This window comes from Hyalella azteca, unplaced genomic scaffold (genome assembly GCF_000764305.2).
Source record: "Hyalella azteca isolate HAZT.00-mixed unplaced genomic scaffold, Hazt_2.0.2 contig16248, whole genome shotgun sequence".
Lineage (NCBI taxonomy): Eukaryota > Metazoa > Arthropoda > Malacostraca > Amphipoda > Hyalellidae > Hyalella > Hyalella azteca.
The window spans coordinates 656,923-682,960 of NW_025946074.1; the positions used below are offsets into that span (position 1 = coordinate 656,923).

The 26,038-nt window shown below is 38.7% G+C and overlaps 1 protein-coding gene across 1 annotated transcript in view; it reads left to right on the plus strand.

Moving 5' to 3' along the window:
• The first annotated feature begins 3,660 nt into the window (after positions 1 to 3,660).
• The window catches only part of LOC108677747, a 36,999-nt gene continuing 14,621 nt past the window's right edge, over positions 3,661 to 26,038 (plus strand). The window contains exon 1 of the mRNA XM_047884818.1: positions 3,661 to 4,296. Coding sequence (XP_047740774.1) covers positions 4,260 to 4,296 — 37 coding nt within the window. The 5' untranslated portion in view covers positions 3,661 to 4,259. The remainder of the gene's footprint in view (positions 4,297 to 26,038) is intronic.

A 26,038-nucleotide genomic window follows, 5' to 3' on the forward strand; every position in this document is an offset into this window, starting at 1 on the left:
TTGAGAAAGAAAATCACGTAAAAAAGATAGTGGAGGAATGTTGTGCAGAGTGAGGGCCATTCAGTGAGGGGTCGTTACCCTTATCTCCTCCCTCACGGGAAGTCAGGATAAAAGAAGACCATCGTTTTAGTTAAAATCCTCGTTTCCTTGTAAGCCGTTCCTTGGCAAATGGCGGGGAAACTTAAAAAACAATTATTTTTGAGAGAAATTTTCTAGTGAAAGCCATAGCGAGGCAAAATGAATTTAAACTGGAAAATATAATAAAATAATAAAAATATAATAACATAAAAATATAATATAATATAACTCAGTACTCACAGCAGTGAGTGACAGAGAGCGCATTTTCACGTCGACGAAAATGTGAAGTCACGGACGGACGGACATGACGAGCATAATAGCGCCTTTTTTACCCTAAATGAGAAAATACGCTAAAAACTTTACTTTATTCAGTGAATTAACTTTGGGATAACTAGACGAGAAAATATAAGATTATGTGCCGTTCTCCGCTGCTGGTGATACTAAAACTGATCTTCTGTCGACGCTTTGCAGCGCGCGGCTCGATTTTCGCAAAATTAAACATTATGAATAATTGGCTCATCAAAGTTTAATAATTGCCAATTTTATTTTTGAAATAAATTAATATTATTTACAAATATTGCCAGCTCCGACTGCATTGAAAAAAAAATCAAGATAAGCAGCCACACATAGTCTGCTATGTACTACGTCTTCCGAACAACCATATTGATGAAACTAAACAAAATCAGCAACCGTTTCAACATTTTATTGTAGTAAAACAAGTGCGCAATAACGCCTTAACACCGGCATTCAACGTGGTAAAAACAACTCTTTTCAATTTTATTTCATAGAATTCCTGCCTGGCTCTTTCACCATTATTCACAAATACAAATTCAGCAACGCATTTGTCGACGCTTTCTACAGTGATCAGAATTCTGAATCAGGGGCAGTCGGAGTAACGCTTGTGTCTCGGGAAGAGATGTGCGAGCCAGAGGCTTCTGAAAATTATCAAGCAGTTAACCCCTTCCCCATGCATCAATACACATTTTACCCTTCAATTAGTCATAATGTTGCCGGAAACTTATAAAACATGAACAATAAACGGTATTCTTTCCATTCATTTAAAATGGTATTCATCACATCCAGTCATTTATTTAGACTAATCTAACTCTTATCCAACGTACCAGAATAAGCATGTTACCCTTCAAATACGTTATACACAGCGCTATGCATGACTGAATTAGACACTAAAAGTATTCTCACAGTCTCACACCTCCCATTGCCCCGAAAAATAAATAAATTACCCCATGTTGATAATTTTCCCCGATTTTGAGAACCGGTGTTGCCATAAAACGAACCATTTGTCAGCCATAAGATTTATTGCGGTGTGCGGCCGTTCAATTTCGACGCGAGGCGCCCGTGGACATCTTAATGATGGCGACTACAGGTGGTCTCAAGCGGGGACTGTGACGAATGTCGCCAGCCTTATTGCGGCGACTTTGCCCTGAGAAATTTGCATTTGGCTGGCTATGTAGATTTGGCTATGTTTTTTTTTTATTGAATTTGTAACTTTTTTAACTTTTTTGCAGGTTCTTTAGAAATTTAATATATCTTTCCAGTTGTTTAGCGAATTTTTAAATTTAGATCTGCTTATTTTCAATTATGATCAGGGAATAGATATATTCCTATGCACTAGAATAAGAAGCATGACGGCCGGAAAAATTTTAGTGTTAAAATGAAACATTCAAACTTGCTGTTAATCGTGGTCCATTTTACACTTGCATGTAAATTGCTAATCATTATTACGATTCGCGATAATCTTGTTCTTTCTCTAGCAACTTCACAAGGAAATTATCAACAATTTCATTCAGTTGCTCTCTTGAATTTTTTCAAAATTTGAACTAATTTCCCAATTCCTTCTTCATCTTCTTTCTCTTCCGAGTAACATTCCCATCGCATTGAGGAATCCACGGAAAAAATAGCAGGCAAATGCCTCCCTCGCCGCCATAATTGAAGCCAGGATTATTCAAATGTTCTTTTGTGGCGGCGTCTTTTGTTGGGACCTTATCAGCTGCACCAGCTAACTGATCTGCCGTCAAGTGTCAGCTGCACCAGCTGACTAATTAGTAATATATCACTCTTATCGCTATGTGGACAATATATCACACATTCCTCTGAGTGCAGAGGCCACAAATCCCACAGAGAAGTCGGTGCTCCACAATAGCCAAGCTCCCCCAGGGAGGTCGTATTGGTCCGGTGATGGCGGCCTCGATAATATCGCGTGTGGTCCGGTGATGGCGGCCTCGATAATAGCGCGTGTGGTGGGCAGTTGTGTGTTCCTGGCCGCCATTGCACACCCGCTCACAAAGACAGCGTCGTACCAGCAAAAATTATCGACTTTTTCGCGTGGAAACCGCAGATGAGAGGCTTGACTCACTCACAAGAATGAGTGTGTCAGTGGTATTTCCTTGGGCGAGTTAAGCGCTCACAGGTCGGATAATGCATTTTGTCGAGGCGCTTTTATTTTAGGAAGTTGTTCATAGGGATGAATAATTAACATAGTTACTGAATTGAATCATGAAACTTGAATATGTCGGTGTTGCGCAGTCATAGGCGCTAGTTGTGCTACAGTCAAGTGTATCATTCTGACTCACATAATGTTTTTAGCGTTTGCGATGCTCAAACGTTACGTCGCCATTTAAATCGAAAATATTAATATAATTTCAAGTAAGCCATCCCCATATAATAGATTTACATTTTATCCAAACGATTCACACGCCTATTACCAAGTCTTACGAAAATACTATGAATATGAGCATTAAGTTCAGGAATAAAAGCACTAGCATTATGCTACGTACGTTCCCCAGACGATTTAACAATACTCGGTTAGGTGGAAGGATGCAAGCCACATTTCCATGGATTACAGACGTAGTTACAATTGACTTACTCCGTAGGAAATGAAAAGAACATCCATTGTGGATCTGCCCCGTATAATTTCCTGCGTGCAAAAGTTCGGATGGCCCACGCGAGTTGATAAGAAACTGGCAAGCGTTCTTCATCAACAGACGTACGAGTGATGATCATGCTAGAATAACGACTAGCAATACGTATACGATGGGTACGTGTTAATACATTAAATAAGTATTCAGAGGCACTATAAATTGATACACGACTTGCATGATAAGCTTGTTCGTGATAAATTGGTCCGTTTAGCAGGCAATCTTGAGTATAAAATAAGGGCTATAATATTCGATGAAACTACACAAGGTTCACGAGAAAGTACCTTATTGTTACAGTATAAATATCAACTATATAACTAGTGCAGAAAATTCATGTCTTCAGTGCGTACGAGACATCATCCGCTGCATTGAATATCAGTTTTAATTTCAATACCTCACTGAGATGAACTTTCCGTTGAGTACAAAGTGTTTTCATAAGCAATAATATTTATTTATGATCCAATTACATGAGCACCGCTTTTATGATATCGTTCAAAGCAGTAAATATCATTATTGCAATGATAATTACCTTGAAGAAAATAATGACTCTCACTTGCGTTGCCATGACAACCTCAGATGAGACGGGGAGGGTTGAGTCATGCACGGCGGTCCTCGTTGCTGAGGGCAGGTCAGTCGGTGTCAGGCCGTCAGCGAGGTAGCATCGTGCGCTAGTTTGTTCCGGGACCTGGTGACTGGAGGTCGTTGTACTCGCGGTGATATTTTGTAAGGTCATAGGGGTTGTTCAAACAAAAACACTTCTGTGCGAGGTTCATTTCATAAACTGGAATTTTTGGAAAAATTGAATGAAGATGTTTACATGGAAAGCTTCTCTTAGTGGATGATGTTAATTTATTGAACAGTTTTTGAAAATTTTTAGTCAAGTTATTGTAGAATAGACCGGAAGCTCTCTTTCTTTGGGCGCCTGCATACGCAAGAATTTCTTTTATAAATCAAACTTTTTGATTTAATAAAAAAATCTACTGAATTCTACTTTGAAAACATCTTATTTTTTTACAATACGTCTGAAGACAAAGTATTTTCCACAACAAAGACTGCTTATAAACTTGTGCTTGGAGTAAATTTAATGGAAGAATTTTCATTTTGAGAAGAAAATTTAAAAAGCAAAACCGGGTTTTGTGAGGCACAGGCAAACCTCTTCACCCGCACCCAAAAAATCCAACAACGGAAGCCTGAGGGACTGCGACCGAACGGCGGACAAATCGGCAAAAAACGGCTCTACTGGAGATGGATTGGGAGAACCTGGACTTGCAGTGGCTGAGTGGTGAGTCAGCTCAATGTTCAGCTTAACGCATTAATCATATTCATTTCCAAAATTGTCGAGATAAATTGCTCATTGCTTCATACCACAATTTTCTCAATATTAGAGGCTCCATTGTTCTGCCATTATCTAGCCGATTAGATAATTAATAAATGCAAGGTAAACTTGTTACGTTATCGGAAACCATTTCTATCCTCATCAAAGTTCAGTATTCCTTATGTATAAAAAATCAGATCAGTAAACTCACTGCAATGAGTGACAGAGAGCGCATTTTCTCGTCCGTCCATGAAGTCACGGACAGACAGACGGACGGACGGACATGACGAGCACAATAGCGCCTTCTTTCCATAAATGAGAATATGCCCAAAAATACCATTTCCTATTAATTTTTGAGTCTTAGTGTTTCATATTAACAAGTCGCTAACTTCAACGAAAATGTTTTACCTTTCTCTGTAGCGTCATCTTTTAATTTTCTTCTTATTACTGTTCAGATTTGTTTACTTTTAATTAAATCAGATTATTGGTCGTTGTTTCAATATGCAGACAGAGCCTGCCCTGGAAAAGCTGGAGACAAACGTGACATCGTTCATAAATATTTATATAAACGTCATTTGTAAAATTGAAAACGACTCTTGAAGTACGAAACAAAACTCGATGGATCTCCCCATACAAATCTATACGGAAGCTTTATCTGCAGGCAGCTCAATTTTCTAAAAAATTTCATACGTACTGTATATACTGTAGATCGATAACTTTGATCGAATTTGCACATATCTTTCATAGCGAATCAAAATCTCTTATCTCACTCCCCACTCATGCAGGTTTCTTTCTAAATTCTCAGTAGAAATAACCAGGCCACTTAGCGAGGACGGCCCTCGTAAACGCCCTCCCTAAAAATTATCCGTTAAAACTTTAAGGCAGATGAGGGTAACAGAGCTTGCTGAAATGTGGCAGGTTTAGCCGGAGTCTGGGGTGATGGCTCGTCTAAACAACGCTTTATATGGTGTGATGTGCAGAAAAATATGGTTTTGTTGTCGCAACTTCGAAACTTTGCATTTTCTGACCCATTTTCTGTTGGTAACTTTGCTAAAAATTCCTATTGAAAAAACTAATTGGATCACCAGTTGTAATAGTTTGGCATTATTTATTAATTATCTTTGCTTCCATTGTCCATAGCAACATTAACAGATGTCGCTATTCAGTAATAAAGTTGGTTTTGTTAGCGGAAATATCATTTTATGCCAGATTTATAGCAGACACTTGGCCGTTCAGGGAAGCGTGATGGAAGCTGATTGCTCTCCCGCTCGTCCTTTGAGCTTCTTCTAGGATCATCAGGACAGCGGCCCTCGGGACTGACCAGGCCATTGTTGGGTCGTCCTTTACAAGACAGGACTTGACGCCTTGATTTGCTGTCAGGAATAACTGGACGAGTTCAAATCAGGCGTCTCCTATTGTCCTGATGATTACACGTTCTTTTCTTTGTGATCTTTGTCTTGATGTGTCAACCAACGTGAAGAACTGCACGCAACTGTCAGCTTATTTAACATGTACAGCTCGATCAGGACAGAACTGCTGCGCATCGTCATTATCGTCCAGTGAAGTGCACTTTGACAGCCAGTGCAATGCACATTGTCATCCAGTGCAGCGCATTTTGCCAGCCATGGAGTGCAGAGCACATTGCTGACCCCTACAGTGCACCTTGCCCCCACTATAATGCCTATTGTCAACCACTACAGTGCACATTGTCAGGCACTACAGTGCACAGTGCCGCCCCCACAGCGCACATTTCCATAGAATGCAGCGCACATTTCCATAGAGTGCAGCGCACATTTCCATAGAGTGCAGCGCACATTTCCACAGAGTGCAGCGCACATTTCCATAGAGTGCAGCGCACATTTCCATAGAGTGCAGCGCTCATTTCTATAGAGTGCAGCGCACATTTCTATAGAGTGCAGCGCACATTTCTATAGAGTGCAGCGCTCATTTCCACAGAGTGCAGCGCACATTTCCATAGAGTGCAGCGCACATTTCTATAGAGTGCAGCGCTCATTTTTACAGAGTGCAGCGAACATTTCCACAGAGTGCAGTGCACATTTCCACAGAGTGCAGCGCACATTTCCGTAGAGTGTAGCGCGCATTTCCACAGAGTGCAGCGCACATTTCTATAGAGTGCATTGAAAAAATCGATCTGGCGGTGACTGGACGCCGCCCCTGCACCGAGAGAAGGGTCCTGCAGAGGGAAGTCAGCGAGGACAGCGAGCGCTAATGGGGCGTACGAGGCGTCCTCTCCTCCTCCTCCATATCTCAGAGTTAACTAGCGCCTCAACCTCGCATTTTTGCTCAAATATTGATCCTTCCACGTCAGCTTCTACGAGGACAAAAACAGTCAGGATGGATTCCCTGAAAATTAAGAGAATAAATAATTCGTTATTAAGTTTTCATCGACAATTATTTTATGCCGTCGATTCACGTGATAAATTTTACATATCTCATTATAATTGGTTCCTAAGCCCAATATTCAACCAAATTTAGGAAGCTATCTGCGTTGAAACAAGTATTAAGATTAAATTTAAGCTAATATCAGACGAAAAAACGGGCAATTTGTTCGTATAAATAAAAAAACTAAACCAAGTCTCTACTGACAGAAATCTTTGACATCATGATTTCCCCAAGAATATCCCCTCAACAAAGAGAGAAATATTCAGACATTCATTGGCTCCTAATTAAGTGGAGAGCAGCCCTCTCTTTAACGGTGATTTTACGACGCTCTGGTGGGCAGTTGGTGACGCAGCCAATTAAGTTAAATGGATGCTCGATGCCGCCGAGTTAGCGATTTGCGATCTTATTCCCTCCCTGGGCCGTATTATATCGGGAACAAAGAACCTAGTTTGAGAATACAATTCACAATATTCAGAGAGAATATTGCTACAATGCTAGGGACGCACCCAACAAAATAAATAAAGCCATCTTCATCCCTGCATTGTTCAGCCATGTGATCGAATAGGTTCTTCCGTAGCCAGTGATAAGACAGTTTCTTTGGTGTCTTTATTACAAACTAAAAACATGGATAAGCACTGAATTCGTATGGCACTATAAATAAACCTTCCAGGACAAACACGGGATCGAGACTTCATCCTTTACAACAATACAGTGACTCATGCTGCATTCATTGTCTGCAGTAAGCTATACATGGAGACGACTAGTCGTGACCGACTTCTTCCAGCTATGGACTTGAAGTGCATGAAGGCTTTTCATCGTCAGAAAGAATATTATTACAATGCACTGCCTTATACACGTATTTTTTCACTTATCTCTGGAGATGAAACTTATTGATTATGACTTGGTCTTATGCTAAAGCTTCGTTTTGAAGACGTGCAGTACATAAGCTAAGCGAAAAATTAAGAGCGAAATAGAAAGTCGCAGGCAAACTATGCCAGAACGGTGAAGCTAACTACCAAGGCACAGTAGGTAGTCGACAACACTAGGTGAACTAATGGTGAAACTAACTGTTAGACGACAATGAGTAGTCGCAGGCATTAGATGAAATAATAGTGAAACCAACAGTAAGATAACAGTGGGTTATCGAAGCAATTAGATGAGCGAATGGTGAAACTAACGACTAGATAACAGTGGGTAGTAGCAGGCAGCAGATATTCTCACAAATTAGGAAATTCGAGATTGCGTTCACCATTTCGCGATCATTCGACTTGGAACAGGAATTATTTCAATCTGGTATCTACACTGTGAGTAAAAATGTATTTCATATAATAATTTTTCAGCTATTTCTCTCTTTCAACGTTCAACGTGGCTTCAAATAAGGTGTATTCTTAACATAACATAACATAACATAATGATGTCGGCGCTGAAATGTAGGCCTGATGTGGCCTGTCGCCGATTCTTTTCCTTTTCGTGCCTTGTTCATAGATCTAAACTCGTATCATTAATCCTTCGAGCGTAGCCTCTTGCAAGATATAACATCAATCGATGTGTTGAGTACCTTGCTGCAACAGTCGACAACAAAGGCCGTGTCATCCATCACTCGGTCCTTCGCATCAGATGCGTTACTTTCAGGAATCCCAAACCAGACCAGGTTGGCCTTCCTACGTTCTCTGTCTTTCACATATAAAGAATAATAGCAAATAAACTCATAAAAATATGGATGATGGCTTAAATAGAACATTTATCTCCAGTTTTGATTATCGAATTTTAGATAGATCGAAATATTGTTCAAATATCTAACTATCAAGTCACACTATCGCATGTTCAATGACTGCATGAAAGTATTCCAGCACTATAACCTCTTCACAAGCTACATCTGGCTAGCGACACGACATATCGGAACTGAAGGAGCCTGTCGCAAATGCACTTGACAAGCAGTAAGCCGGCGTGTCAGGCTTAAAAGATCAGTGACATACGCCAATTACAAGCGGATTAACAGAGATCGAGATCTCTTCACTGTGCACATTCATTAGAATATTCATACCCTGATGTAGATGACTAGAAATCCAACGAAAAATCGAACGATATGAGACTGAGACCAGTTCCGAAATTTTTTTTTATGATTTTGCCAGAAGTTCACAATTGTAGACAAAGTTGGAGATAAGTCAAGTCTTGAAAAAGTTTCAAACGCCGCACAAATTCCTAATTATTTACATTATGGACGTATTTCAGAGCATAAATCCGGAAGCCTAAATACCCATGTTACTTTACTATGAAACAAATAAATCTTACGTACTTTATTTAAAGCAAAGAAAATTTCGACAATACGATCCATTATATTGCTTTGTTGTTTTCTCGCTGTTCAACAATACACATCTTCTTTGTTATAATACATTAAACAAAAGATGAAGTGCGAACATATGTATTAGCTCATCATCTCAGGAAGGTGCGTGACCAAGCCCTTAGAAACGCACTGCATGAACGATCGTCAATGTATCAAAGACAAAATGTTAACCCTTTGTATTGCAGTCCACCACAACTACGACAAAATTTACCGTCATTAGACAAGGAGTCAATCCTTTGTAGTGCAGTCTACCACAACTACAACAAAATTTACCGTCATTAGACAAAGAGTTAATCCGCTGTAGTGCAGTCTACCACAACTACAACGAAAGTTACCGTCATTATACACAGGGTTAATCTTTTGCATTACTGCCGGTAACTCTCGTTACCAGGTCTTTACATAAAGATGACATTGACGACAGTTAGTGTATATATGGGCAGATAGCTACCGAGTTATAATTCCGAGCAGGAGTCTACGCAACAGAGCAGGTTTGATGCTGTTTTAGAGCAGGAAAGAGCATGCCTGTCGCATACCATAAGGCTTGAAACTGAATTTACACCGCCGTCGTCGGTAACGCCCGATTTGCAGTAAGGATTTTGTCTATTAAAAGAAATTGGCCTCAAAAAGGGACATACATGCTCCTTACTTGCTGAGTAACTGGGTAACATATTGCACCAAGACCGACGGGTCTGTTTGTCCAGTCAACAGTCCCGGTCGCGCGGTCTCATGGTGAACGATCCATCTTCTGTAGGTATTTATATATTATATATCCTTATGACCGACATGAGACATAAACGTTTTAGTCACAATTTTTGAACATGACGTCACTTTGCACAGTTCAATAATTTCTTTGAGTGTTTTTGTCCAAAGGCCCATTGAGGACTTCGATCATTTTGGTCGTTGCATTCCTATTAAGAATTGCATGTACACCGAACACCTTTATGTTTAAAAATCTTAATTACACGAACACACGGTCGGTAAATTTGTAGCATCTATGATTTACGATGAGTTTTTCACCACGCAATGAACGTTTTGCCTTACAAAATTTGTATTCACATTTTTATCATACTGTATATATGTTTCTCAAGTCTGACTTTTGGCGCCCACATAGCACAAATTTATCATTCCATTCAATTTCAATGGCTATCACAAACTTAAAAAAATTTTCACAACTTCTATTTCCTAAAGAACGAGAACTCAATTTGATTGTTTACAGAACTGGTTTCAAAATTTTGCTCTTTCCTAGTAAGGGAAAACTGCAGTAAGTTTGCACAGAATTTGTCGGCTTTGATGAAGGGAGGTCGGCGCCGCGTGTGCTCGAAATAATCAAGTGTGTGGGGCTGGAATTGTTCGTAATTGATGCAAGGAATTGATTATGTGCGGATTATGAAGGGGAATTGCGAGGGTCTCACGACGGCGATACATCGACTAGTCGCATCAAATGAGTGATCCGCGCTGAAACTAGAATGCTTTGGAACACAAGTCGGACAACATTGATATGAAATATCACGTTTAGAGTAAATGTTCGCTTACGAAAGCCTTAACCATGATTTATTTGATAAATTATCCAATTTATTATCACAACAGCGTACTTACGCAAGGCTTAATAACGTTTTAAATAATAAAATATCCAATTTAGCATCGGTCGGAATAGCAATATTTTAAATTTTCATTTGAAACATGGGATGCTATACACTTCGGTTCAATGGTAAATAGGCGGGTTTACTCTATTTTTTAAACTCGACTGCAATGAAAACGCAGGTAAATGCTTTTTTGTACTCTAAGTAGCGCTGTAAGGCCAATACATAAGGTATAGTGAGCTTACTGTAACAGACAACTGATTAATGGTGAACATTAGCTTATTATAGAGCTGATCATTGAGATGCGGCATGCGAACTTCCAGTAAGTGGATATATGTATATTGAAAGCAGCAGCTGTTTTGTTGGTTTGAAGATGAACAGCGTTCGTATATTCGTATCCTTATTATTGTATATTTAAGCCATTTACAAATTTTGTGTTGTCATTGTGCCAATGCCAATCAGTATCGTACCAATGCCACTATCATTGGCAGTGTAACCCATCATTAAAAATGCTGACCAACACAAACCGATTAACACGCTTAAACATCGTCAAGATAGAAATTTTAAATTTAAGTGAATCGCTACTCAAAATTGTTCAGCTTCTAGCAATCATTAGTGATCCAAAACTGGTAAAGCAGGCATTTTTAGCTATATCAATTGCCATCTCCGCCAAAGATTCGCCGACACAAATACATTTTTATCCTTAATTGGTAAGCAGTAGAAAAAAAAGCTTTGGACTTGCACGTTTTTTAGTTTTTGTGTTCTCTGAACTTCTGTCTTTTAACAAAGCGAAGTTTATTTGTTTTTCTCTAAAGACTACGTTGCTCTTACTCATTTGCGCTGTCCGCTGTGGCAGTAACCAGAAAAAATGAGTTTTTATTTGCCATTTCGAATACAATGAGAATAAGCTGGGTTATATTCATCACCATAACAGGGGTTATAGTCAAGGCTCGTACAACTGCTGGACAATCTATATTTTTATCTCTTGTCCCCCTCCACGGCGTATTGGTTTGTATTGACCAGACGGCTGATGTTTTTCCTTAGGCCATCACAAATCACAATAACAAAAAAACACGAGAAGAACAAAGTCTTTGTTCCTGAGCAGACCTCAGCGACCGTACGTCCATCTTAAGTAAAAACAAAAGCCGCGCAATGTTTTACGAGAGACCCATCGATCGTTCAACATCGCTAAGCTACACAACGTACGCGCAAAAACTTAACATATGATTGGCAAGAAAATATTCTTGGGGCGAAACAGCCCCTGGAGCGCAACTTTTTTTGCCACAAGAATGACGAAAAATAATAATAATAATGCATTCATGAACGCTCGTGTATAAACTTTTATGAAATTTATAGTTAAATTTTTTATTTTTGTTAATTATGTATGGTAATTCGAGTCAAAATGTAGGTAGATATTGTGGTTTGCTCACAAACAATTAAAAGATTTCACGCGCAACCTCATGCGTGGATACTCTGATTCACTTAACTTCATTTAATTATTCATGTTGCTTCGATAATTACCGAATTTTCTGATGAGCGTTAAGCAGGTCAGAGTGATAAATCTTTTGTATTTCTTATTAAATTTAAAAACTAACGTGTCATTCGAGTTCTAAACGTTCTGGTCGCTATAATAGCGCACTTATTTAAATTGATTGCATCTTGGCAGCCGCTGCGATCCACTGCCATTGTACATCCACTATATGCTAATTCTAATTCAATTTGCGGGGTTCGTACAAGGTAGCCATATCCATCATTTTGAGATAAGCAGCGAACAGCCGACGGATGTACGTTCGGTCGCACGCGTTGTAATTATGACCGATGGATTTCCGTGAGTAGACGTTAATGGCATCCGACATACCACTTTAAATGTCATAATAATTCATTTGCAGTCGATGGGCTGCGCAAGCCTACGAAGAGGTCGATAAATAATGCTGTTAGGCCCAGTGAACGTCTCCATTCTATTCAAATTAGAGAATGATGAGACTTAAACGAGCCTGAGGGGAGCGAAGCAAGGGGAGCTTAAGCTGTGAGTTGCTTGGCAGGCTCCCTCATTCCTTCACTTAAACTTACACGAGCGGAATTATTTTTCTTAATTATTCATGATTTTAAATTTATTTTTAATCATCATAATCACATTAACTCTTCCTAAAATGCTTTGATAGTCCGGGAACATTTGATTTGTTCGAATTAAATTGAGTATAAATCTTGTGATGCTCTTTGCATGTGATGGCGGCAAGTGGTTTCTGCAAGAGGTTTATTGAAAACCTCCATCCCTTGGATCCATCATCGACTCCCAAGCAGCTCAATTATCGGCATTGTACGTGTCAACTACATCACCGGCAGTGTGTCAACTCCCAGCTTACACCATCACCAGCATCGTGTTATTTTATTTCATAGCCTACATCATCACCAGCATCGTGTCAACTCACAGCCTGCATCATCGTCGGCATCTAGTGACTCTGAATGGACATCAGATATCGTTTCTTGCTCATGTCCTATGTAGCTTTTAAACGAACTTTTCGGGATCACCAGATAAAGCCAAATCAATTTCAATTTTACTCCCAGATGAGGCTTGAAGCATATTTAAATGTCAACTAAACAGACTTATCTGTTTTAATAAACATGATAAGCAAAAGCTTTCATGACTGTTCAGAAATTTAAATAATTTATTTAAATTTCCTTTAAATAATTAAACCTGCACCTATGTAATGAGACCTCATAGTTATATTCTCAGGTCCCTCCAGTGAAAATATTATGAAATTAAAGATACTTTTGAAAACACGAAAAATTACAAATATGTTTGATACAACTTTAATACTTTTCAGAAGACTTTTAATTCTATCATCTGTTCTTACCAAAATGCCGAGACTTCAGATAGTGTGTCAAACCTGCGTCGTTAACCGAAAAAAAAACTCCGCAATATTGTCCGCGTTTTGCTTTCATTTAGACCAGCATTAAATGATGCTCGGTAAACTCTGAAGCTTTTCGCTTCATATTTCGACAGAAGCGCAGTTTAAGGCCTCATTAAATTTTTCATTAGAGAAAACAACGAGAAACGACTTATCTTTACGCGCAGGAGCTGAGCTCTGAAACAATTCGGTCTGCAACAAGAATTACGTGTAGATTTTTTTCTGTAGCAAAGACGTGTAATTTTTTGGCAAAAATGATGTATAAATTCTGTTGGTAGAAAGGAGCGCCTGTAAATTTTGTGTGTGGCAAAGATAAGGTATAAATTCTGTCAGTAGAAAGGAGATCGTGTAAATTCTGTCTGTGGTAAAAATGACGTAAAAATTCTGTCAGTAGAGAGGAGAACGTACAAATTCTGTCAGTAAAAAGGAGAACGTACAAATTCTGTCGTAGAAAGAAGAACGTACAAATTCTGTCAGTAGAAAGGAGAACGTACAAATTCTGTCAGTAGAAAGGTACGTGAACGTACAAATTCGGTCAGTAGAAAGGAGAACGTACAAATTCTGTACGTGAACGTACAAATTCTGTCAGTAGAAAGGAGAACGTATACTAATTCTGTTAGTAGAAAGGAAAACGTACAAATTCTGTCAGTAGAAAGGTACGTGAACGTATAAATTCTGTCAGTAGAAAGGAGAACGTACAAATTCTGTACGTGAACGTACAAATTTTGTCAGTAGAAAGGAGAACGTATAGCTACTAATTCTGTCAGTAGAAAGGAGAACGTACAAATTCTGTCGGTAGCAAGAAGAACGTGTAAATTCTGTCTCTAGCAAGGATGACGCACAAATTCTGTCGTAGAAAGAAGAACGTACAAATTCTGTCAGTAGAAAGGAGAACGTGTAATTATTTTACAGCAAAGAGTACGTATAATCGTCGTAGCGCAAAATTTTTCACGCGAAAATCAGGACTCCAGAAAATTGCCAAGAAGGCTAGCGGTAAAAACGTTCTCTTTTGATTGAAATACGTACTTCTTTTAATCGAAGCAGGAACTTAATTAAGAGCTGGACGTCAAAACGAGTTAGTCTTGAGATTCGATGATGAAAAAGCAGGCGAAGACGTCTGCTGATTTTTCCGGCAGACCGGATGAGGTTTGGCAGCACTCTTCGATTTCTGGGGTTCATTAGTGAAGATGAACTATATTCACGAAGAATCATGTCTTTGCATGTTTAAGAATTATATCTAATTGAAAATAATTTTTTAGATTAGAATAATATATAATTTCTATCGGTGTAGAATCCTTGTCTTATGTGTCGTCTTCAGACGATTTCATACGTTGAACAATGAATTAACGATTACTATGAAGATAGTCCTACTTTTAGAATAACTAGAAATGAGCTCATCTGCAAAACCACGACAAAATTCATGATTAAAAACAAACTTTATTGTTGAGAGGCAGCACTATACAATACCATGAGTATAGTTTTGTGTAGCGGAAAATTCATGTATTGCGCTTTGTTTTAATCTAATCACCCGCATCATCAAATAATGCTGATGGAGGCTCAAGTCCCCCACTGAACCATCGAAGGGACTGGAAGCGTGAAACCTAAGTTGCCGCAGTCCTGCTGTGGCCTTTCCCTGTCCTTAAAATTATGCTAAAACCTCTCACTTCCACGAGGGGAACGAATTTGGATGGCCCTTCGTAGCGAACTATCGTCGGCAGATCCTGAATGTTCCTTAGGGATACTGGCCTGTATGTAATCAAGAATTCGTTCGGTAATACGGCCCTCACTGCCTTCAAGAAGTCGTTCTGTAATACGGCCATCACTGACTTCAAGAAGTCGTTCGGTAATACGGCCATCACTGGCTTCAAGAAGTCGTTCGGTAATACGACTCCCACTGCATTCAAGAAGTCGTTCGGTAATACGGCCCTCACTGCCTTCAAGAAGTCGTTCTGTAATACGACACCCACTGCATTCAAGAAGTCGTTCGGTAATACGGCCCTCACTGCCTTCAAGAAGTCGTTCAGTAATACGGCCTTGACTGCCTTCAAGAAGTCGTTCGGTAATACGGCCTTCACTGCCTTCAAGAAGTCGTTCGGTAATACGGCTCTCACTGGCTTCAAGAAGTCGTTCGGTAATATGGTTCTCACTAGCTTCAAGAAGTCGTTCGGTAATACGGCCCTCACTGCCTTCAAGAAGTCGTTCGGTAATACAGCCATCACTTACTTCAAGAAGTCGTTCGGTAATACGGCCATCACTGACTTCAAGAAAGTCGTTCGATAATACGGCCATCACTGACTTCAATAAGTTGTTCGGTAATACGACCCACACTGCCTTCAAGAAGTCGTTCGGTGATACGGCCATCACTGCCTTCAAGAAGTCGTTCGGTAATACGGCCATCACTGACTTCAAGAAGTCGTTCGGTAATACGGCCATCACTGATTTCAAGAAATCATTCGGTAATATGGCCATCACTGACTTCAAGAAGTCGTTCGGTAATACGGCCATCACTGACTTCAAGAAGTCGTTCGGCAATACGGCCATCACTGACTTCAAGAAGTCGTTCGGTAATACGGCGATCAAAGCCGCTCAACTCCAGCGGCTTTGGATCGACTCGTGGCGCACAAGCACCGGAAAAATTTGTGTCTACGTAGGGGTCAAAATGAAGGAGCTTATTGGAGACATGACGTCACGCATGAGTCATTATTGGAGACGTGACGTCACGCATGAGTCATGGTGTGGGAGTGACTGCTTGCGGTCGATTCTTTCCTGACATGCAAGCGATCAATGCACTGCACGCTCATAACACTGGCACGCAAACGCACAAACAACAAGCAAACAAAACAAAGAAGGTCGAGAAACCGACACGGTAACAATTTCGCACAAATGAACATCTTTTTCAACAAAGGAACACAAGTTGATATATATGCCCCAACCCACAAACAAGCTCACAAACATACACATGCTAACACATGCACGCTAATTAACCAGCAGTTGCCATCACATGCACATGATTTAACTAACACATACCAGCACACATACAAGTTTCAAAACACACGAAAGTCCACACATGATGAAATCAACAAATTCAAAATTACACACATTGAAAAAATCACAAACAAACACACCTCGTACGTACATATACACAAACCAAAAATTGCATCCTTAATAAATCTAATTTACAAAGAATAAACCCCATGTAAATTAATTGATTCTTATTATTTGATTCAACTTATCAATTCTTCGTAAGCTCATTAATTTAAATAACTTTTTACAATTCCAAACTAATGCTGCATCATGAATTCATTTCTACAATAATTATAAAATTGACTATATATTTAAGGCAATACATAAATTGCCTTTAAATATAGTATATATTGTATTATATATTAATATAATACAATGTCACTTAAGGGAAGCGTCTACCCTAAAATTGAAAATTTTTACTTTTTCGGTTTTTATACTAATTTTAAAGCTGACATTCTGCCCTATCCAACGGTACCACTGCCATCACACCATAGGCCTGCTACACCATGGCCTGCTGCACCATAGGCCTGCTACACATTGGCCTACTGCACCATAGGCCTGCTGCACCATAGGCCTGCTACACCATAGGCCTGCTACGCATTGGCCTGCTACACCATAGGCCTGCTACATCATAGGCCTGCTACATCATAGGCCTGCTACACCATAGGCCTGCTACACCATAGGCCTGCTACACCATAGGCCTGCTACACCATAGGCCTGCTGCACCATAGGCCTGCTACACCATAGCTACACACTCCCCCTTGCAACAGTTCAAGTATTCTAATTAATGAAGAGAAGTCGAGGAAAAGCTAGCCCCCCTCGATCGCGCTGCTGGTAAAGACTGAGGCTGAGGGGAGCCGTTCAATAATAAGTTCATTAATTAAGCTAATATCCTAATTGAAAATCAACGGATGGTCGCCAGTGGCCTCTACAGGGTTTATTGATCAAAATCTCCATTTAAAAGATTTGTTAGTTAACACGTTGACTCCGATTACTTCATCTTGCACTATTATTTCATTTTCTGTACTATAATTATTATGGGTTTCAAGGCAGTGTTTCTTTCCAGACAAATTCCGCGATTTCGTTTTTTTCAATTTCGTTGGCCGGCTAGAATTTATGATAAGGTACTTTCTAATTTAATTTAAAAAATGTAAATGAAATTTTTATACCGGAACCTACAAATATACTAGTATATACTGAGTTATAGGCCTTTTTTGCCCTTTTTGGCGCATTTTCTCGTTTATGAAAAAAATGCACTATTGTGCTCGCCATGTCCGTCGGTCTGTCCGTCCGTGACTTCAAGTTTTCGTCGACGAGAAAATGCGCTCTCTTATTCACTGCAGTGAGTACTGAGTTATATTTTTTGTTCTCGGACTTTTTATGCACCTCTACGGCCTGGAGAAATACATTTCGTGGTACGCATATGTACCAGTGAACGTGTAAAAAAGGGGTCGAATTTAAGTTGAAAACAGAAAATGTGAAATCTCGAAGTGGATTTATTAGAATTCTTGAACATCATACCTATATTCATAACTAGGCTATACGAATTGACTAGGCGATCTATTTGTCAAATAATATTCTTTATCATTATACATATTATTATAATTATAACATATTATTGCGGCCCAAATATTTCATATTTTAGCAAAATTATCATAATCCTAAAATATAGTAATATAATTGATATATTAATTGCCTCAGCATATCATTATATCACTAATATATACCAACATTTTTACCCTCTACCCTCAGTCAGTTCCCTCACATCCCTGTTGCCATTCAAACCAAAGTTGGGAATCCATTTGAATCTTCCAGAATGGCGCGCTCTATAAAGTTTTGATCCTGCTACTCGTGATTCTTTTATGATAAAGAAAGTTTTTGAACCGCAGGATATGAAACGCTTTTGGATCCTTCAACTTTTTCTGAATCAGAATTGAATTGTTTCACTCAAAAAAATGAATGGTTCACAGTTTCCAAATATTGATATACTTTGTTACACACCCCACAAGCATCACGTGGACGTAGCACTGATACGCCCTTTTACTGATTCAAACAGGGCCAAGATGACACAAACAAATGAAAAAAGTGCAGCGTCATTTGCACAAAGTCTCACTTATTTCTGTGTGTGATGGTTTTGAGCTAGGGGAACCCACAAGAAGATGTATGGATGGACGCTCTATATCAACAGAATGACTGGAAAATCTACAATATGAATGGAAAATCCATGATATTACTGAAAAAATATATTATGTGAGTGGAAAATCTACAGCATGGACGGAAAATCAACTGTAATCTATAACATGGCTGGAAAATATACAGTATAACTGGAAAATCTGCTTTACGAGTACACAATCTACAGAACCATCAAAACAGAAAACTTGCAGACCGATAGAATTAATCTTAGAATTAAATAAAGTTGAACATATAACCTGTTTATTTTGGGATAACTTTTGAACTTTTAACGGACATAAGTCTAAGGCATTGCTTCTTCTACCCAAAAAGATTTTACCAGTTATCCTTCAAATTTTTCATGATTTTACAGCAAATGTCTTTTCATAGTTGATACTTTAAAATTAATCCTTCTTAACAATTATTTCTCCGAGCTGTATACTTACTCTCTACTAGGCAAGCGTATGTATATAGCAGCAAATAACCATTAATTCAGCCCGAAATTCACTAAATCATACCAAATACGCCCAGTTTCCAGTAAGCTCTATCAGAACCGTAACTTCCAGGTCTTAGAATAAGATGGACTCTTCCATGACCTTTTCAAATATTATCAGCTGACATTTTCAGGTATTATATTGCATTGTTTCATCCAATCCAATCTAACCGCTGGAGCTGCGAAGCATCACTCTTATACACGGCATCATTTGCATCACCGCAGCATTGAAGTTTTGTTAGCATTTGAATTTGTTTTATACTGAATATTATATGAGAGTTGAATAAATCTCATACGATATTCAGCTCAGCAACCGCCCATATTTGAACACGACCAGAAAGAACTGTTTTAGCTCAACTGTTTCAACACAACGCTCAACTGTTTTTAGCTCAACTGAAACACAATCATTTCAACACTATACTGTTTCAATACTTTCAATACATCCGTTTCAACGTACAGTTTAAAAACAATTACTTCATCAAATTTTTTTCAACTATTTCAACTCAACCCTTTCACTACAATTGTTTCAATACAACTGTTTCAGCACAAATGTTTCAACAACTGTTTTAACACAACTGTTTTAACACAACTGTTTTAACACAACTGTTTTAACACAACTGTTTTAACACAACTGTTTCAACACAACTGTTTCAACACAACTGTTTCAACACAACTGTTTCAACACAACTGTTTCAACAAAGCAGTTTCAACACATCTGTTTCAATGCAACTGCTTCGGCAGAACTGTTTCAACACAACTGTTTCAACACAACTGTTTCAACACAACTGTTTCAACACAACCGTTTCAACACAACTATTTCAACACATCTGTTTCAACCCGACTGTATCACACCGGGGAAGTGAAATATCTGGTTAGCATTTCATACGGTGACTCATCATCAACGTATGCAATCACTATTTTATTTAAGCTTTCGCTTCTGCATGACCTTTCCAAGATAGCTCCATTACTATCCTGCGTGTCAATCCTGCGTGTCAACTGAACTAATGTTGAGTCCCGGTACCTTTTGATGAAAATATGCGAACATCTGTTGAGGTTGACTGCTGTTTGGTCAACATGTCGTACCGTAACTCGACTCGAACGAACATTTCTGAATTAATGAGAGAAAGATACGAATAAATTGAGTTGTGTTTATCATCGGTTGTATTTTAAAGACCGACAATTCACCTGTAAATTAGCTCCGGGATTAAAAAACGACGATAGACGAATGCCAACAGTTGGCCACGAGGTGGCCGCCTATAAGCCGCTTATAAAAACGTCAATATACGAGCTATTGACCTGGCTGCTATGACGTCATCCTGTCATTACCCTCAGTTCCTGGCGCCACCTCCCCTCGTGAGGATAACCCTCTAATCTACCCTCGTTGTGACTCACTCTCCCCTTGTAGCAACACGTGGTCCCAATTACCCTGATAATTTTCGTCGCTTTAAGCCAATTATTTTGTTCAAAGTTTGTTTCAGGAGCTCCAGTCATTGATTTTTTAGGCTTCGACGATAAAATAAATTTTGGTAAAATTTACTTGTAGAGAGAGAGAAAAAAAATTAGGTGCTCGAAATTTTATGCATATTTCTGGTAAAAATTCTATCTTGCACGCTCAAGTTAAATTAAAGTGTCTATTTAAATTACCTCAATTAATAATTTATAAAATTTTTACCTTCATTTGTCACCTGGCAGTTTTCACTCATTGCCTAATTTTAAAAAAATGGACAAAAAAGCAGATTTGAAGAATTAAACCATTTTTTCCGCGTTTTATAAATAGATTTTGAAAAGAAATGTATTATTATTCTTCCAACTGTTTATCAAAACAGCGTCGAATTTTCATTGATCTTAGCGATCTGAAAATTTACCATCAGTCCCATATAACAGTGACGTATATATATCTTTAATTATAAATTTCCAAACGAAATTTAAAAATTTCTTCTTTGTTTCTTGTCAATTAAACTTAGAATTTGTGCTCGGTAACATTATTAAATTCAATATAAATAATTTTAACTGTCCCTTCTTGATGTTTTTAGCGCATTTTCTCATTTGTGGGAAAAAAGGCGCTATTGTGCTCGTCATGTCCGTCCGTCCGTCCGTCCGTCCGTGATTTCACGGACGGACGGACGAGAAAATGCGCAGCGAGTACTGCAGCGAGTACTGATCTATTTTTTAATTATAGAAATGTTAGTCAGGGTTGTAAAAATGCTACAGAAAGAAAAATTAATGTTTCATATTGTCCAAATAGGGACACATTTTCTTACCCACAGCACGACCAAGCTGTCGACGTAGCACTGATACGCCCTTTATCTGGCTCTAACTGTATGGATATTTTGGACAAAGTTCCACGCATTTTTCTGAGTGCATGTCCAGCACTGTGTTCACTGTAGGCTGCGCTAGGCGCTAAATGTCATCTAAATCAAACATATTATTCCCGCTAACGACATCTCGTTACGACCGTTTAACGGGCTAAGGTAATTTCCGTGCCCGACGTTAACGAGCTTCCTTTGCCCAATTTTCGTTTTCTGGTTAATTTTTACAAACCTAAGCTCACGTATAACGAGGTCATGAAAATTTCACTCAACAGTTTCGAAATACCAATAGAAAATATAGAAATAAATATAAAGCCAGGACAGGCTTATATGCATCGTATAAAGTTGATGCGTACAAACAATTGGAGAGTTGGAATGAAAATTTAATTCAGCATTAACTTATGAAAAAACGGTGAGCTAATTTCGTATATATAAAAAACGCAAAAAATATATATCTAAAAGATCTTTAGTACAACGTTTGACAAAATACAAGCTGCACCATAGCCTGCAACATAGGACTGCCACACCATAGCCTGCTATGATGCTAGCCCCTAGCAATGATGTAGCATTCTTGTATTATCGATGAACACACATTGAAATTTAGAGAACGCTTGTGACCGAAAAATACATAACAATATATCATTGTGTGTAATGACACATAATATTATACTCTCATGTGTTATAATAATAACAATAATACTGAATAACACATGTTAGCTCCTAGCTTTGGTAAGTTGTCTACAACAACTGAGATGCTCACCAGAGCTTCTTGCTGGTCTTGATCCTGTTACATATATTCATGAGTGACTCATACAACCAATGTTAAATATTATTACAATTAATGGACTAGGAATTAAATATAATTAATTAATGGGAACCTAGGCGTCTTGATAGACTCCTGGTAAATGGATTTGATTCATCATCATCATCAATTTCTATTGGAAAATGGAAATATGAAAAAATTAAAATATGAGGTATGGAAAAAATAATATGACAAATCGAACGTCAAAAATTTGCAAAAATGACTACAGCGGCAGGTTCAAAATGGCGTATCTTTCGGGATATTAACGGTGGATCTCCTGAGAAGAAGCTTCATTCTTTTGTGGGTAACTAAAGTATTACTTACCATAACACCTGCTGCTACTGCGCTGTGAAGACACTTCACGCAGAGAAATAAGTAGAACTTTTTTCAACTAGCGATGCACTTTATTGTTCTTGCGTGGGTTATCATGAACCAATCTCCAAGAAAGCGTATCACCATTTGGACAACATTACTTTTCAATTTTTTCGAAGTTTGGTTAGTGTTATTATTTATTATTATTATTAATAATTTATTATTTTATTTATTATATTTTATTATTAATAATTTATTATTATTATTTATTATTTATTATTAATGATAATAATTATTATCATTATTTAAATCATTATTTTAAATTTTGTATCACACCTTCAGCTTCAACAACTTTATTTTGACAGATTAATTCCTATTTCCTATCCCCCGGGCTTGTATTTTTTGTTACATATCTTAATTAAGCGTCCAATAAAAAAAATTAAATTGAACGTTGTCCAAATAGCGGTCAGGGTGTGAGCAGCGGTTATGAGAGCTTCGGTCCATGGCGTGATCTGCAGCCATAAAAGTTATTCTTTTACCCTACCCCGGCCACCCTAGGTATACAGCACGCATATATACGAGGTATATACAGCACGCATATATACGAGGCATATACAGCACGCATATATACGAGGCATATACAGCACGCATATATACGAGGCATATACAGCACGCATATATACAAGGCATATACAGCACGCATATATACGAGGCATATACAGCACGCATATATACGAGGTATATACAGCACGCATATATACGAGGCATATACAGCACGCATATAACAGCGCGCATATATACGAGGTATATACAGTGCGCATATATACGAGGTATATACAGCGCGCATATATACGAGGTATATACAGCGCGCATATATACTTGGCATATACAGCACACATATATACTTGGCATATACAGCACGCATATATACGAGGTATATACAGCATGCATATATACAAGACATATACAGCACGCATCAGGTAAACTCTGAAAAAACAGAGCGTCTCTGTAATAGATTATCGATGCGCCGACCAGTAACGTCTCTTTTACTATGCATGATATCGTCTCTGCGACCACAATAGATGTTATGAACGGCCATATCGCGGCACTGACATCTGATGACGACCCTACACGGAATTTATTGCACTCGATAAAGGCATGAATATTTAATTTCTGATGAGGAATGATAGTAAATTCTTCAGAAAATAAGCAAATTTAGTAAATTTATTGAATTGAAATATTATAGCCACAATAAATTATAGAATATATTATAAAAAGAAAAATGTAATTTTTTAAAATTATGCACGAAGCCGCAGTACATCTTGAACAGGGTAATTGGCACTCAAAATGAATCAGGAATCTTCTCACTGCCTTTCAGCTATCCCGATCATTCTGATAAAATATATTATCGGCAAGATAATATTTCATTAAATTTGGATGAATTAAATTAGGACACCATTAAATTAGGATAAAATATTAACATGCTATCGATCATGGACACAGATTGTCTATTTGATATTGAATTTATTTTATCGCAAGAAGTGAGTCTACAAACTTCGTCGGATTTTTGAGATCTCATCGCATTGGATTTCGCAGCAGCAACGCCATTTCGCATCAAATACAATGTCCTCATGAACCTAAATAGATAAACAACAGATAAATCCATCAAAATATGCACACTATAATATTTTTCGAGAAAACCAATTGAGTTTTACATTGAAAACTTTCATTTAATCACTCTTCAGTACAGTAGCTAACTGTGGGATACGTTAAGCTAACTTTTATTGAACAATAGAGCTGCTAGCGTTGGAATACGTTAAGCTAACTTTTATTGAACAATAGAGCTGGTATTTTAATAGCTAAACGTCGCTTAGTGAAGCCTGGCAAGTGCGTGGCTAGCTTTATCGCCTTCGTGAGAGGATTATTCGGCTGGCTTCACGCAGCTTATGACTTGCACGTAAGACTTCCGAGGTTGCGTGACAATCATGCGTGCCACGGAGTCATGCATGGGTGACAAAAATGGCTCTATTGGGTGAGGTGTTATGACTCAGTGGTGTTGGCAACTTGCTGGCAACTCATTGTAAGCCGAGAACGGCTGCTTCATACCTCGTAACTAACTCAGTGGTGTTGGCAACTGATTCACAGCGTAGACTTTTGCTTCGTGATTGGTGACCGACTCAGTGGTGTTGGTAGCGCAATCTAGCCCCGCCTAACAGGGTTCCCTCACTCCCAGCTCTCATTGAGCAGGGTTCCCTCATTCCCAGCCCCCACTGAGCAGGGTTCCTTCATTCCCAGCCCCCGCAGAGCAGGGATCCCTCACTCCCAGCCCCCGCTGAGCAGGGTTCCCTCATTCCCAGCCCCCGCTGAGCAGAGTTCCCTCATTCCCAGCCCCCGCTAAGCAGGGTTCCGTCATTCCCAGCCCCCGCTGAGCAGGGTTCCCTCGCTCCCAGCCCCGCTGAGCAGGGTTCCCTTATTCCCAGCCCCCGCTGAGCAGGGTTCCCTCAATTGTCGTAGAGCGTCCTCAACATTGTCGTACAGCGCCCTCAACATTGTCGTAGAGCGTCCTCAACATTGTCGTAGAGCGTCCTCAACATTATCTAGAAGAGTATCAACATTATTGTATAACTTTCTCATAATTGTCTTGAAGCATTGAAATTATTACATTGCCCACGTTAAGCTACAATAAGTTAATCTATATTGTATTTATCATCTAGAATGAAGGCACCATGGGCGTATCTCACGGCGATTTACGTTAAGCATCCAATTATAGAGCAGAGTACGTTCAGATCTATAAAGTAGGACACGTTTAATTAGGTAAACTTTTTAGGGTTACGCAGGGCTTCTTCAATTGCGTTGATTATCAAGTATTTGTTGAAGTGTGACTGTGTAACAACAAAATTCAAATAAGTATGAACAAAAAATATTATACTCAGGTTACTTGGTAGGTTCATACAATATGTAAAAAAATCAGTCCAATAATCAATGGAAAATTAACAGGCCAGTACCCATAGTAAATGTAGACGGTAAGAAACAAGACAATTTCTTGTTCTTCTACTTAAAAGATCCCCCTCCTTTTATTGGAGCGAAGCTCTGTGAAGGCTGGCAATCTCCCTCCGTAGATTTACGACCCTCATTGACGCAATACACCGCAGTCATCATTGGTCAGTCTCGCTGCTTAACATTTATCGATGTTCTCTATATTTAATTCCAATAATTTTAAGGCGTTTTCCAAATGCCCTTGTTCCTTGTATATTAATATTGTATATTCCTTGCACGATATATTGATATGTTTATAATGTACATAATTTGTGTCTGCTAATATTAGTTTAATTTGCTATTTACAGCCTTAATTCAATGCGCATGG